The sequence below is a fragment of the Anabrus simplex genome, chromosome 11 (assembly GCF_040414725.1).
Source record: "Anabrus simplex isolate iqAnaSimp1 chromosome 11, ASM4041472v1, whole genome shotgun sequence".
Taxonomy (NCBI): Eukaryota; Metazoa; Arthropoda; class Insecta; order Orthoptera; family Tettigoniidae; genus Anabrus; species Anabrus simplex.
This window is the reverse complement of record NC_090275.1, coordinates 120,268,048-120,280,079: the sequence shown is the minus strand read 5'-3', so window position 1 is coordinate 120,280,079 and position 12,032 is coordinate 120,268,048. Positions and strand designations below refer to the sequence as shown.

Here is a 12,032-nt window from a genome sequence, read left to right as displayed (position 1 = left end):
CCATGTGGCGATACCAGGTTTCATCCTCTCCCTTCCTACTATCGTATATCACGTCATTCACTTTTATCTCATTAACTCCTCCGATGGGGTTGACGTCAGGAAGGGCATCCGGCCGTAAAAACTTGCCATGAAGATTCATCTCCCTACATATCCAATGCCATACAGTAACAGGACAAGGGTTGGACATACATACCATTATGTCTTAACTGATAAAATACATGTCTCATTGACAAGGATAAAAAACTTCAAATTGTAGCTGATCAACAACATTAAAAAATACAAATTATTAACCATCATTCATTTTTAGGCTATTGTTACGATGGGGTTGCCAATTCCAAAGGAATTTTTGAGGTACTGCCTGTAATTATTCAGGCCACCCCTTATATAGGGAACAGACACCCCTAAAATGGGAAACAAATGCTGTTGATGAATAAACAGTGTACTCCCCAAGTCCTAGGTTGCCTCTTTCACAACCTCCACCGTTCCGAAGTCCATCTTCTCTGCTGTAAATTCCGTTGAAGTCTGAGCTGGAACCCTTACCAGACGATACACACCGGGTCTCACACAGGCAAGGGCTGCCTTCGAAGTGGGTACCTACCTGTTACCTGCAGATGAGGCATTTGATGGAGATCACACAGCAAAATTTAAAGTAGGTAAAAATGTGAGATTAAAAAATATAAGGTAGAACAAATTAAAAGAGTGGAAATTAAAAGCTAAGTGAACTGAGGAGGAATTAAAACAGCACATTCGTATGTCAGAAATGGAATGCGCAGAAGAAGAATTGTGGCAGAATTTCGGCGAGAGTGAAGGAAAAGGAGACATCTTGGTGGAATGGAAAGGGGATTATTTGCGTAAATACGGTATTTCAAAGTTGCTCCGAAGTCTGTAAACACCATCTTTGAGACTGATCAAGAATTTTTCGGATAATCTTCCTTTCCTTAATTGCCAGTTTTTCAAGCAGGCTATGAGTTCTCCTGCATATATTATATTGTATACTTTGGGAGAGAACTATGCCAACCTTTTGGACCAAGAATATGTAAGAGAAGACTGAGGCAATGGTCTACTTATAACTTCCATCTCCTCCTGAAAAATTCCTTACATGGCAGTCATTTTCAAGAAATAAAAATTTTACATCTTCAGCTTAAGAGTACTTTGCAATCTGAATTCTCTGACAGCACCAATGTTTTGCAACAACACTGGACAAAGTATCACAGAGCTATGCTGAGAAATAATGAGAATTTAAATGATATAAGTCAATATGTCAAGAACGTACAAAGTCACCTTAATATCACACAGTTTTGTACTACAACATGTCCATCGATGAGACAAGAGAACAGTTTGATTTACCACTAAGTGACACATATAGCCAGGTCACTACCACACTGTTCTTGCTTGAAGGATGGTTGCAATTAAGCTTGTGACATTGTTTAGTTAATGCATAGTGTGGTCGCCATTATGAATAGATAGTTATCAATGGAATCATGTATTTTTGTTGTGAAAAAGTGGCAGTAGTGTGATCATAATTATGCTGTGCACATTTTTCAGGTACTGTGTATATAAACATTTTGAATGGACAGGTTCAGTACAAGACTACCAAGAGTACAATCTGTGATTACTAGGGATTAGAATATTTCACAGTTGCAAATTTTGTGAAATGAGCATTTTTCATGTTTAAGACACGTTTAATCTCTTTGTATTTTAACTTGAAAATAAACTTGCAAACTTTTTATTTCAATAATAATAATAATAATAATAATAATAATAATAATAATAATAATAATAATAATAATAATAATAATAATAATAATCATAATGGTGAGCAAGGTCAACTGGTTTAGAGATTTCAACTTTGGTTAATTTGTCTAGCTTGAGGGCTCGGTGAATGCACAAAACACATCACACTACAAACCTAATGCAGTAGTGACGACTGGCACCAGAAAGGGCATCTGGCTATAAAAATGCAGAAACGAGTTCAGTTAAAAAACCCCAGAACTTTGTAATGTCTAATCTGAGCAAGTGTAAAGATGGATGATGTAATAAAATTGAACCGTGGGGAAAAGGTGGACATTATTTCAATGTTAACTGGGATGACCATGAAGTACGCCCTCTGTGCACCTGCACTCTTGAATTCTCGTGGATGCCATGTGCAAATATTGATTGTGAACATCTTTCTTTCTGTTTACAGTTACATTCTTTCAAATAAGCGTCAGTGTTTCATAGAAAATAATATAAATCTCTTTTCAGAGCTTTATTTCATAAATTATATCTTTTAGCCACCTCATACAGTATGTGTACTTGCAAACATATCTTTTTTGTTTGTTTAAATCCAGCAATTTTCCTATTTTAAGATACAACTTTTAGGGTTCTCAAGTCACTGGGAAATTCCAATCTCTAGCGATTACTCAAGAAAGCTTCTATCATGATCAGCAAGCATTTATAAGTTCTGGCAAAAAATCAGCAAGATGTACCTCGAAGGAAGTGTGGATACGGGTGTTGGAGGAATGCTGGGAATGAAATCTTCTAGGCCTAGATTATTACAAGCATTACACAAGATGATCCTGACAGACGCTTGTAATTATTCAAATGCTTTATGATTTGCAAGGAAGCAGGTCCTATTTTTAAAAGTTAATTTTATGGTCTGATGAGGCATGCTTTAAGTTAAATGGAAAGATAAACAATTGTCTAACCAGCATCCTCAGGCAGTAATTCAAGAGGAATTAAGTGTTCCTGATGTCACAGTCTATGCAGGCGTATGCAGTACTGGTGCATTTAGTTTGTATTTTCCTGAAGAGGGTGTAAATGGCAAGGAGTGGACGCACTAACTCATGTGGCAACAAGATGGTGCACCAGACGGGCAGACGTGGTACTACTGGACCTTACACCATGACGTGTAAGACCTGCAACACCTGTCGAGGTTGACTTACAAACAGTTTGAAAACACTTTCAAGAATAACCCACAAATGTGTGACAAGTGGTCAAATGTTTGCAATGCATGGTGGACATTTTGAACAGTTTCACTAGCCATATCAATTTCTGAGTTACATTACAGAAAAATGCACGGTGTGGCAACACTACAGTCAGACATACAATAGTCTAGGAAACAGTTGGAGAGCAGTGACTTACCGTGTAAGAACACGTGCATAGAGCTTTCATCAGTAGATGATCATTGTGGGTAAGTACTGTAGATGCTGTGTGAGGTAAAGAAAGACAAGATGGAGCGATTATCTAATGTTAATAAGGGCAGGTGCTTGAGCACTTGTTGACGTCTAATTTCGGAATGTCTAAGAGCGAGAGGATGGGAAGTTTGGGATGAATGCTTGAGGACTTCAACAGTGAAACAATCAACAAACGTGGTGCGAATGAGGACAGGAAGATTAGGTACATTTGGCTGTGTGTTGGTAATTGAGCCAATGCAGAAAGTTTGGCAGAGTCTGCATTGAAATTGGTAGGTGATGCCAGTGAAAGCATGTTTGGTATAAGTAAACGGCATGTGTTAACGGGAGAATGGTTCACAGCAAGTGAGAATGTTTTTGAGGTTAGGTAGGTGCCTGATTGCGACTGTGGGGCTTTCTGGAAGAAGATCACGGCTGTAGGTTGAGGAGGATAGATGTTGTTTAGACCAGAATGATATGTGGTTATGGTTATTAAGGAAATGTGGGACAGAATTCATGGCCCGGAAGATGTCCTGGTTGTTGTAGGAGGCATGGGCTTTAGAGGTTGAGTAAATGCATTCGTTCTGGATGGCAAGCTGAAATGGTAGCAAACATTTGGTGTGATATGGCTGAAAACTGCTGTGATGGAGATACTGTACATGTGAAGGAAGTGAGAGATGTAATGGACACTGTAATTAGAATTGAGGCAGTAAAGGAATGCTTCATGTTGCTATAGGGGAAATTAATGTCCAACAGTAGGGTTACATTACAGCAGCTCAACTCTTATTACATCTCTCACTTCCCTTGACAATGACTTGTCCCAAATTTCCTTAACCCACTGAGCCCTGCATATTTGTTGGATTGAAACTGCATTGGCGCTGGGATTATTTTGGAGGAAATATAGTGTCGCTTCATATCATGAGAAATTTCTTAGTTACAAGACCATTAAAGATTTAAATATACATGAACACAAAAGGCTTCCATACCACAAACTGCAGAACAAGGAATACAGTAAAACACTTTATTTTATTAGCATCACGGGACCGTAGGCCTACTCAGTCCGCCTGCTGAGCTGTAACCCAGTTTTCTCTTTGCACTTTCTCTTCGATTTCCACATCTATTTGTTATTCAGGAGCATTGCTCACACTAGTACTAATATTACTACTAATTTCACTGAAAAAATTACATTCCTAATCATCATTACTCTTCCTAAAAGGGGTTATATATCTGTAAATATCAGTTCTATACTGGCAGCCATCTTGTTTACAAGCGAATCTCAAAGGTAGAGATAGCCCACTTCAAACTAATATTACCAAGCACACTATCGATATATATTACCAAAGAGCATATAACATTGCAAAGAAAGAGTCCCTACACAAATCACAAATGCAACTCACTCTGCCATCTCTTGAGGAAAAGTAGAATTACATAGTAAAATGAGACAACGGAACAGTTCTGTGGTCCGGCGTTTGGTCCACCGAGACGAAGCACGAAACGGTTCCGTGGCTCGGGCCCAATGAGTTAACCGCAAATCATTCTGATCTAAACAAAATCAATCTTCTCTCCTCCTCAGCCTACAGTAGTGATCTTCCAGAAAGCCTCGCAGTCGCGATCGGCACCTATTTAACCTCAAAAACATTCTCACTTACTATGAACCATTTTCCTGTGAACACAAGCCGTTTACATATACCAAGCACACTTTCACTGGCATCACCTACCAACTTCAATGCAGACTCTGCCCAGCTTTCTGCAAGGGCTGCAATCGAGTATACTCGAGCTGCCTGAAATGACCCACCAGTGCTGCGATCGAATATACTCTAGGCAGACTTTGCCCTGCCAGTGCTGCGGTCAAATATACTTGATTTGCCTTATAACTGTGTTATGTGCTTCTGGCATCTATTAGTGACACATTAAACTAAGCAGTTTATGTTTTCTGTGAGTAGTTCTGCAGGAAAATGTTTTTCTTTTGTAACAGTTGTAAACAACATGTCTGAATGATGGCTGCTGCATACGAACGTAAGATGCGTCCGGAGGAAATCTTACGCTTTTAGAAGAGATTGAGTCCGATGTGGATTGACAGTGATGGTAGTGATATTGAAGAGATTAGTGAAGTGATAGGGAGAGATGATTTGCTGCCAGAGAGAGGAAGAAATTACAATGACCTAGGCCTGCCCACATGGTCGAATGACGAGTTAACACATTTCAAGTGCCAAACCTAGCTATGTCAAATCCATGAATGACCTGAAATGGATTATTTCAGGGTATTTGTGAGATGTCAGCGAAGGTAGATCAATACTGTGTGTTTAATTTGTATGGTTTGGTATTGTGCGTACATATAATAGGCATAGCCCATAATGCAAATTAAAATTTCTAAGCATCTTCCTAATGGACGAAATTTTCGCCACCTCATGTGGAATTGAACACTTCATCCCAAACATGAACTATCTCCAACACTGTAGGAACATACTGGAGAGTTAAAATATCGCCTCAAAATATTATTCTCTAGTTAGTGCTTGTATTTTATATTCAAACTTGTTGAACCTGGCGATAATTTTTGACTAGGATGTTGGCTGAAATTATGCAGCACAGGGGTCGCACGAGCCTGTCCAAGAATTCGGCAGCGAAAAGGTTAATTACCTACACACAGCCAAATGGTACCTGATCTTCCTGTCCCCAGTCACACCACGTTCGATGACTGTTTCACTGCTGAAGTCCTCAAACTTCCCACCCTCTTGCTCTTAGACATTCCAAAGTTGGACATCAACTAGTGCTCAAGCACTTGCCATTAACTGCTGCTTGTTTCTATTATCTCGTCTGTCTTTAACTCACACAATGTCTATTCTATCCTCCACTAACGAAAACTTCTATCCACGAGTCGCTGCTTTCCTAGAAGTGTACATATTTCACTCCTGCTAGCTTTCTTACTACAATCCCACAGAATATCAGTGTAGTCAGTTTCAACACAACAGTCACACAGTTTAACCAGATTCAACACTATGTTCACACATTAAATCAGCTGGTGCTGATGCTGTTCAACTAAGAATCACTTCTTGCTGTACTGAATACCAGGAATCATGTCCTGATGGGATTCTCCATACGTAACAACAAATGTGGTAGCTTTCTCTTAAGATACATGACTGATTTTTTAGACATCCTCTTACAGTGAGAGAATTCTAAAAACTCAAGCTTTGGAAAATCTGACAATATTTTTAAGCTCTTTTCAGTAATGTGGTCACAATGATAGAAGCTGAGGTACCTTAAGTTTGGAAGGTTCTGGAGATACTCCATGGCTTTGTCTGTGATGTTGTGATCTGAGATAATGGTGAGAGACTTGAGCTGCTTTAGAAACAGCAGTTCCATCACTCTCTGATCGTTCAATAAGCCGTAACACTTATTGAAAGTTATTTTCTGCAGTAAAGGGCACTCACGAGCAAACAAACTAATGATGTCATCACTCTCATACACTTGGCAAAGGAAGAGGTGTAACTCTTTTATCTGGGAGAAAGACTTAAAGAATGCTTTACAGTAGCTAATGTTCAGAAAACCACCAAATGTCAACATGAGGAAGGATACCGTGGGTAAATTGGGAAAAGCTTCAAATGGCAGAAGTTCGAAATGTCTACACAACCTTTCAAGAGTTAAACTTTTCAGGTGAGTACAGTGCGACAGATACGGCAGAACACAGTAGTGGTCTCGGGTGGAGCAGCATAATGTGAGGACAGACAAATGGTCCTGCTTCCTCTCCATTAAGTGTTCAAGATCTTTCTTAGTGAACAAGACGTTTCTTAACTCCAAATGCTCAAGGTGAGGAAATTCGTTAGCTATTAATTCGACAGTGTCATAGCGCTTGTTGATACCTTTGACAATTAAAGTCTTCATTCGAGTAAAGTCTGCCAAAACCTTCACTTTTCTAATGTTCATGAAAATGAGATCAGCGATAGACAATTCTTCAATGTCAGGACAATTCATCTGCAGACTACGCAAGGATTTAACGCTCACATCTTGAGACCCTGCAAAATGTAGCACCCTTAATTCGTGGCAACTCTGACCTAATGTCCTCACCATGTCTGCACTCACTTCCACTTGCATGGAGAAATCTACGGCCTGCAACCTCGGAGACCTCCTCAGTTTGACGATTATGTCACGTTCGCGGACGTCTGCGCCTGGAGCATACACCAGATTCTTCCACAGCAACTTGCTTCTAGACACCTGCTGCCAACGGGTACACACGAACTGGAGACAGTCCACCAGCTCAGAGTAGGAGCAGTAGGAGAAGATTATGATGAGCACCTCCTCTGGCAAGGCATGGATGGAAGTCGTCACCATTTCCTGTAAATACCAGAAACTTCATTGAACTGATTATGTTATCAACGGAGCCTAACTGGATCCAGTTTGTTAAAGCATATCTCCAAGATTTCTGCATCTCTAAACAAGAGAATTCCAGGTATACAGGGTTCCCAGCCAGAAAGTCAAACTAATTTCCCAGTGACAAAAATTTGGCAGTTGCAGAATTTTTAACAGCCTCCTCCACCTCCATTAGCTGTCCAACACACACCTGTACACAATATTTATTACTCAAATAGGAAATACAACATTTTGAACAGTAAAGTACATACAATTTAATAATGATCTGCCAGATAATAATACATGTTAATACATTTTATTTATACATGAATAATGAAAGTATTAAAATGACTAATAAAAACTACACACCATTATTCTGGTTTCAAGTAGGCGTATTTTATTTTCAATTCTGGCTTCACATTCTTGTGACTGTCAACTATTTTTCGTCCTCCAACTTTCTTATTTCATCACTTATTCTCCGTTTCTCAGTTTTTGTTTTGGTCCTCTTCTTTCACCTTCAGGCAAGTCTTCACCAAGTAATTCTGGTATTTCTTATGAGCACATCTCACAGATAACAACATTCTATGATTAATTGGTATGCATATGACACCTCCATAATACAAAATGGAATCATACACTTGCTTTGTGCAGTGTTTTCTACCAACATTGATTTGTTTATAGAAAAGCCACTCTCCACTGCAGCATTTCCATGAGACAATACAAGACAAAGCTTTATTACTTGCCAAAGTTCACTATACTGTTTGTTTTCTGCTAATATGTCTAAACCCATACTATCATCAGATACTGAGATACATTTTTTGAATTTAGTTTCCAAAGCTTCCTTTCATTCAGAACATAGAGAAATGTATTGTGCTTTAGCCCTATCGGTTACATTTTCAGTTATTCTGTTAGCTTCATGCAACACTTCCAACACATATTCCATTCAGGTTTGACCAAGACTTCATGTTTTATTATAAACCACAGACTTTCAATACGGATTAAAACATAAGGTGAGTTACTTGTAACAAGACTTGGTTGCATTCCAAAGAAATGGTTTTGAAAAATGCTTGTTTATATTTTATTAAAGGGATATGTTCTTTAATATTTTTACAGGACTTACTTAGCATTCACAACATATGCCTTGATATGGTGAAATACTTCTAAGGCTCGTTCCAGGCAATGAACATTTTCAAGCCATCGTACTGTACAATACTTCAGTGGGAACACTGTACTACCAGTCACTGCAGTGAACTGGGCCCGGCGAGCTGGTCAGTCTATGAATAAATAATACATGTTATGCAGGAATGAGTTAAGCTTCCAATTTACAGTCATTAAACCTGTTATTGTTGACATGCTTCCTGAGAAAGCTCAAGTTCACATTTGGCCCATCCATTGAGGCCTGCAACAAGTTTTTTCTTTGGAGAGGTTGCAGTCAATGATTAAATTTCTGCAGCAGAAAAACAGTTCCAATATCTAGAAATATCTAGAAACTACTTTATCAGCGTTGATATAAAAAAATCTGACAATGGGATCCATTAGTCCTTGTTGTGTTACCTTATTGAGCGACTCATTAAAATAAACTACATAGTCCTCAAAAGTTTTCAAACTGTTTGTTAATAACTCACTGAAATGTGGTGCAATACCATGATTAATCATGTAGGAACATTTACTTTCATCAAAGGTGAATTTCGATGCAACTGCACCATCTGGGAACAAGTTTAAATGTACCACATACTGTATATCTGCACATGAACTCGTCTTGTGTTTACCAGCAACAACTTTTAACGCCCATAAAATATCCACTTTGGCTACTTCATCTTTATTAAAATAACAAGTAGCACTGTGTACCGACTTTCCACTTTCTATCCCTGCCTCAGTATTTACTGTTTCTGTTGAACTTGCACACGGTTTGACATTGGGATTATCAAAAGATCCATGACCAATGTCTACACTTCTTGTTTCTGTTGAACTAGCACTAGGTTTGACAAAAAATGATGACAATGATGGCTGTCTTGATTTAATATTCTACAGCAGAGTGTGTTTTGGTTCAGTTCTATGTGAATGAATTGCCTTTAATTGAGTTTAAACTTCATTCTGCACACATTACAGTAGGCTTCAAATTTATTGTACAGTACATCACTGAGCCAATCTACAAACTCTGGATTAAGGGTTGAATCCAGCCACTAATAGTTGTTTCTTCCTTGCCATTTTATCTAATGCATGGGCCTAATCTGAAACAAAGTCCGGCTCCATGGTTAAATGGTTAGCATGCTGGCCTTTGGTCACAGGGGTCCCGGGTTCGATCCCCGGTAGGGTCGGGAATTTTAACCATAATTTGTTAATTTCCCTGGCACGGAGGCTGGGTGTGTGTTGTCATCATCATTTCATCCTCATCACGATGCACAGGTCGCCCACGGGCGTCAAATCAAAAGACCTGCATCTGGCGAGCCGAACCCGTCCTGGCATCTCCCGGCACTAAAAACCACACGCCATTTCATTTCATCTGAAACAAAAGAAAAACAGCTTGTTAATTGTACACAAAAACTATATCAAAGCACAAATACAGTGCACATTGTTCAGCATTTCAACAAACTCGTCTTGTTTTAGCATGAAACATGAACAATTGAACTTATCTCATCCACTGATCACTTTTCCTCGCTTCAAAGGATTCACATGTTGCACTTTGTCATCAGTATGAATTACCTGACACATAACAAATTTGAGCCAACTTTCCTGACTTTCCCTGACACGTCAATTTTTAAAGGACTTCCCTAACTTTCCCCGGCAAATTTTAATTCCATGACAATCCCCAACTTCCCCTGACTTTGCAGGTCGCTGGCATATGTTTGTAACTCCTACACCATCCCATTCTTATTTACCTGTTCTAGTTAAGTGTCTGAGACAAGAAAATAATACTTCACTTTGTACGCCAATTTATGGCAAGCTTGATGATGATGCTTGTTGTTTAAAGGGGCCTAACATCTAGGTCATCGGCCCCTAGTGGTACAAAATGAGACGAGATGTTATGATAATTTAAAAATCAATAATCCTCCACTGACCGAGCTCAATAGCTGCAGTCGCTTAAGTGTGGCCAATATCCAGTATTCAGGAGATAGTAGGTTTGAACCCCACTGACGACAGCCCTGAAGATGGTTTTCCATGGTTTCCCATTTTCACACCAGGCAAATGCTGGGGCTGTACCTTAATTAAGGCCACGACCGCTTCCTTCCCACTCCTAGCCTTTTCCTGTCCCATCATCGCCATAAGACCTATCTGTGTCGGTGCGACGTAAAGAAGAAAAGAAAAAAAAAAACAAAAACAAAACAAAAACCAAAAACAAAAAATCCTCCACTGACCAGAATTTGAAAACGTGAGGATGAAGAATGAATGGATGGATATGAAAGTAAAAACAATCAGTGGATCTGACCCACAATGCCCCACATTCCCAGAAACTAGCGTTAGAAAATAGTATTACTGACCAAGGGACTGCTTCTAAAGCACAATACTAAATCAATGATGCTTGTAGTCGAACCAGGTCCAAAATCCAGGTCATCGGCTCCTCATAATGGTACTTATCGCTAGGAAAATAGAACCATGTTATCTGCCATGTTGCAATACTAATCAAAAGTAGCGTAGACTCGCGGTATTCCACACATTATGGTAACCTATGCCATTCCTCATATACGTGGACTAACCACAGGGACCCGCACTATACCGTGGTGTTCCTCACATAGTGGGTACTAAGCATAGGCAAGGCAGAACCATGGTGTTGCTCATATAGGGGTACGAATCACACGTACTGTAAAATGCATCCTGAGCCACACACTGTCGCTACTAATCACAAACCTATTTTGTACCTAACATAGTGGTACTACGCGCAAGTAATAGTGACCCATTGCGTTCCCTGAGTGATGGTACTAATTACAAGTAGCTCATGGTTCTAATTTGATCATCCCTTGGTCGCCCCTTTTAGACACCTCTTATGACAGGCAGGGGATACCGTAGGTGTATTTGTCTGCATCCCCCAACCACAGCAGGTTGTGTGTTGGGTCCGCAAGAGCTATTTTATTTCACTCAAGTCTGCCGGCAAGCCGGTTAGGACCTCACTATCTGCCACCTGGGACAGGCCACGTAGGAGTATCACCTCTCCCCCTGCTACGCCAGCGTAGTAGGTTCGTGGATATAGCAAGCGTAAAATATAAACAGTGCCAAGTGAAACTTGGTGAAAACTCTCTCTCATCAGTCTGTAAGCTTCTCCACAAACCTTGACTACTTTTACACCAACTTCTTACCACCATACTAACCTATCCCCCTCCATTCACCTCATATGATCTCATCACCAAAGCTTTTCTCCACTTGTGAGTGCTCTCCTCACAATCTGCTACTTTCAGCTTATGAATAAAATATCCTGAATCTATCCCAGGACAATGTGTGGTGGCACATCCTAAACAGAGTCTCGATGTGGGAAGAAACACAGTCTCTTTACACCTTTCAGTAAACCCCATCATTAACTGTCATTGGCAAAATTGTCATCAA

General features: G+C 39.7%; 1 protein-coding gene across 2 annotated transcripts in view; it reads right to left on the bottom strand.

Moving 5' to 3' along the window:
• Positions 1-4,644: 4,644 nt before the first annotated feature.
• LOC136883091 (F-box/LRR-repeat protein 2) overlaps positions 4,645-12,032 on the bottom strand; it is a 68,570-nt gene continuing 61,182 nt past the window's right edge. The window contains exon 3 of one of the 2 annotated variants that reach the window (XM_067155271.2): positions 4,645-7,481. In XM_067155271.2, coding sequence (XP_067011372.2) covers positions 6,225-7,481 — 1,257 coding nt within the window. In that variant the 3' untranslated portion in view covers positions 4,645-6,224. Of the gene's footprint in view, positions 7,482-7,644; positions 10,000-12,032 lie in introns of those variants that run through there. The other variant, XR_010861218.2, reaches the window with a different exon arrangement.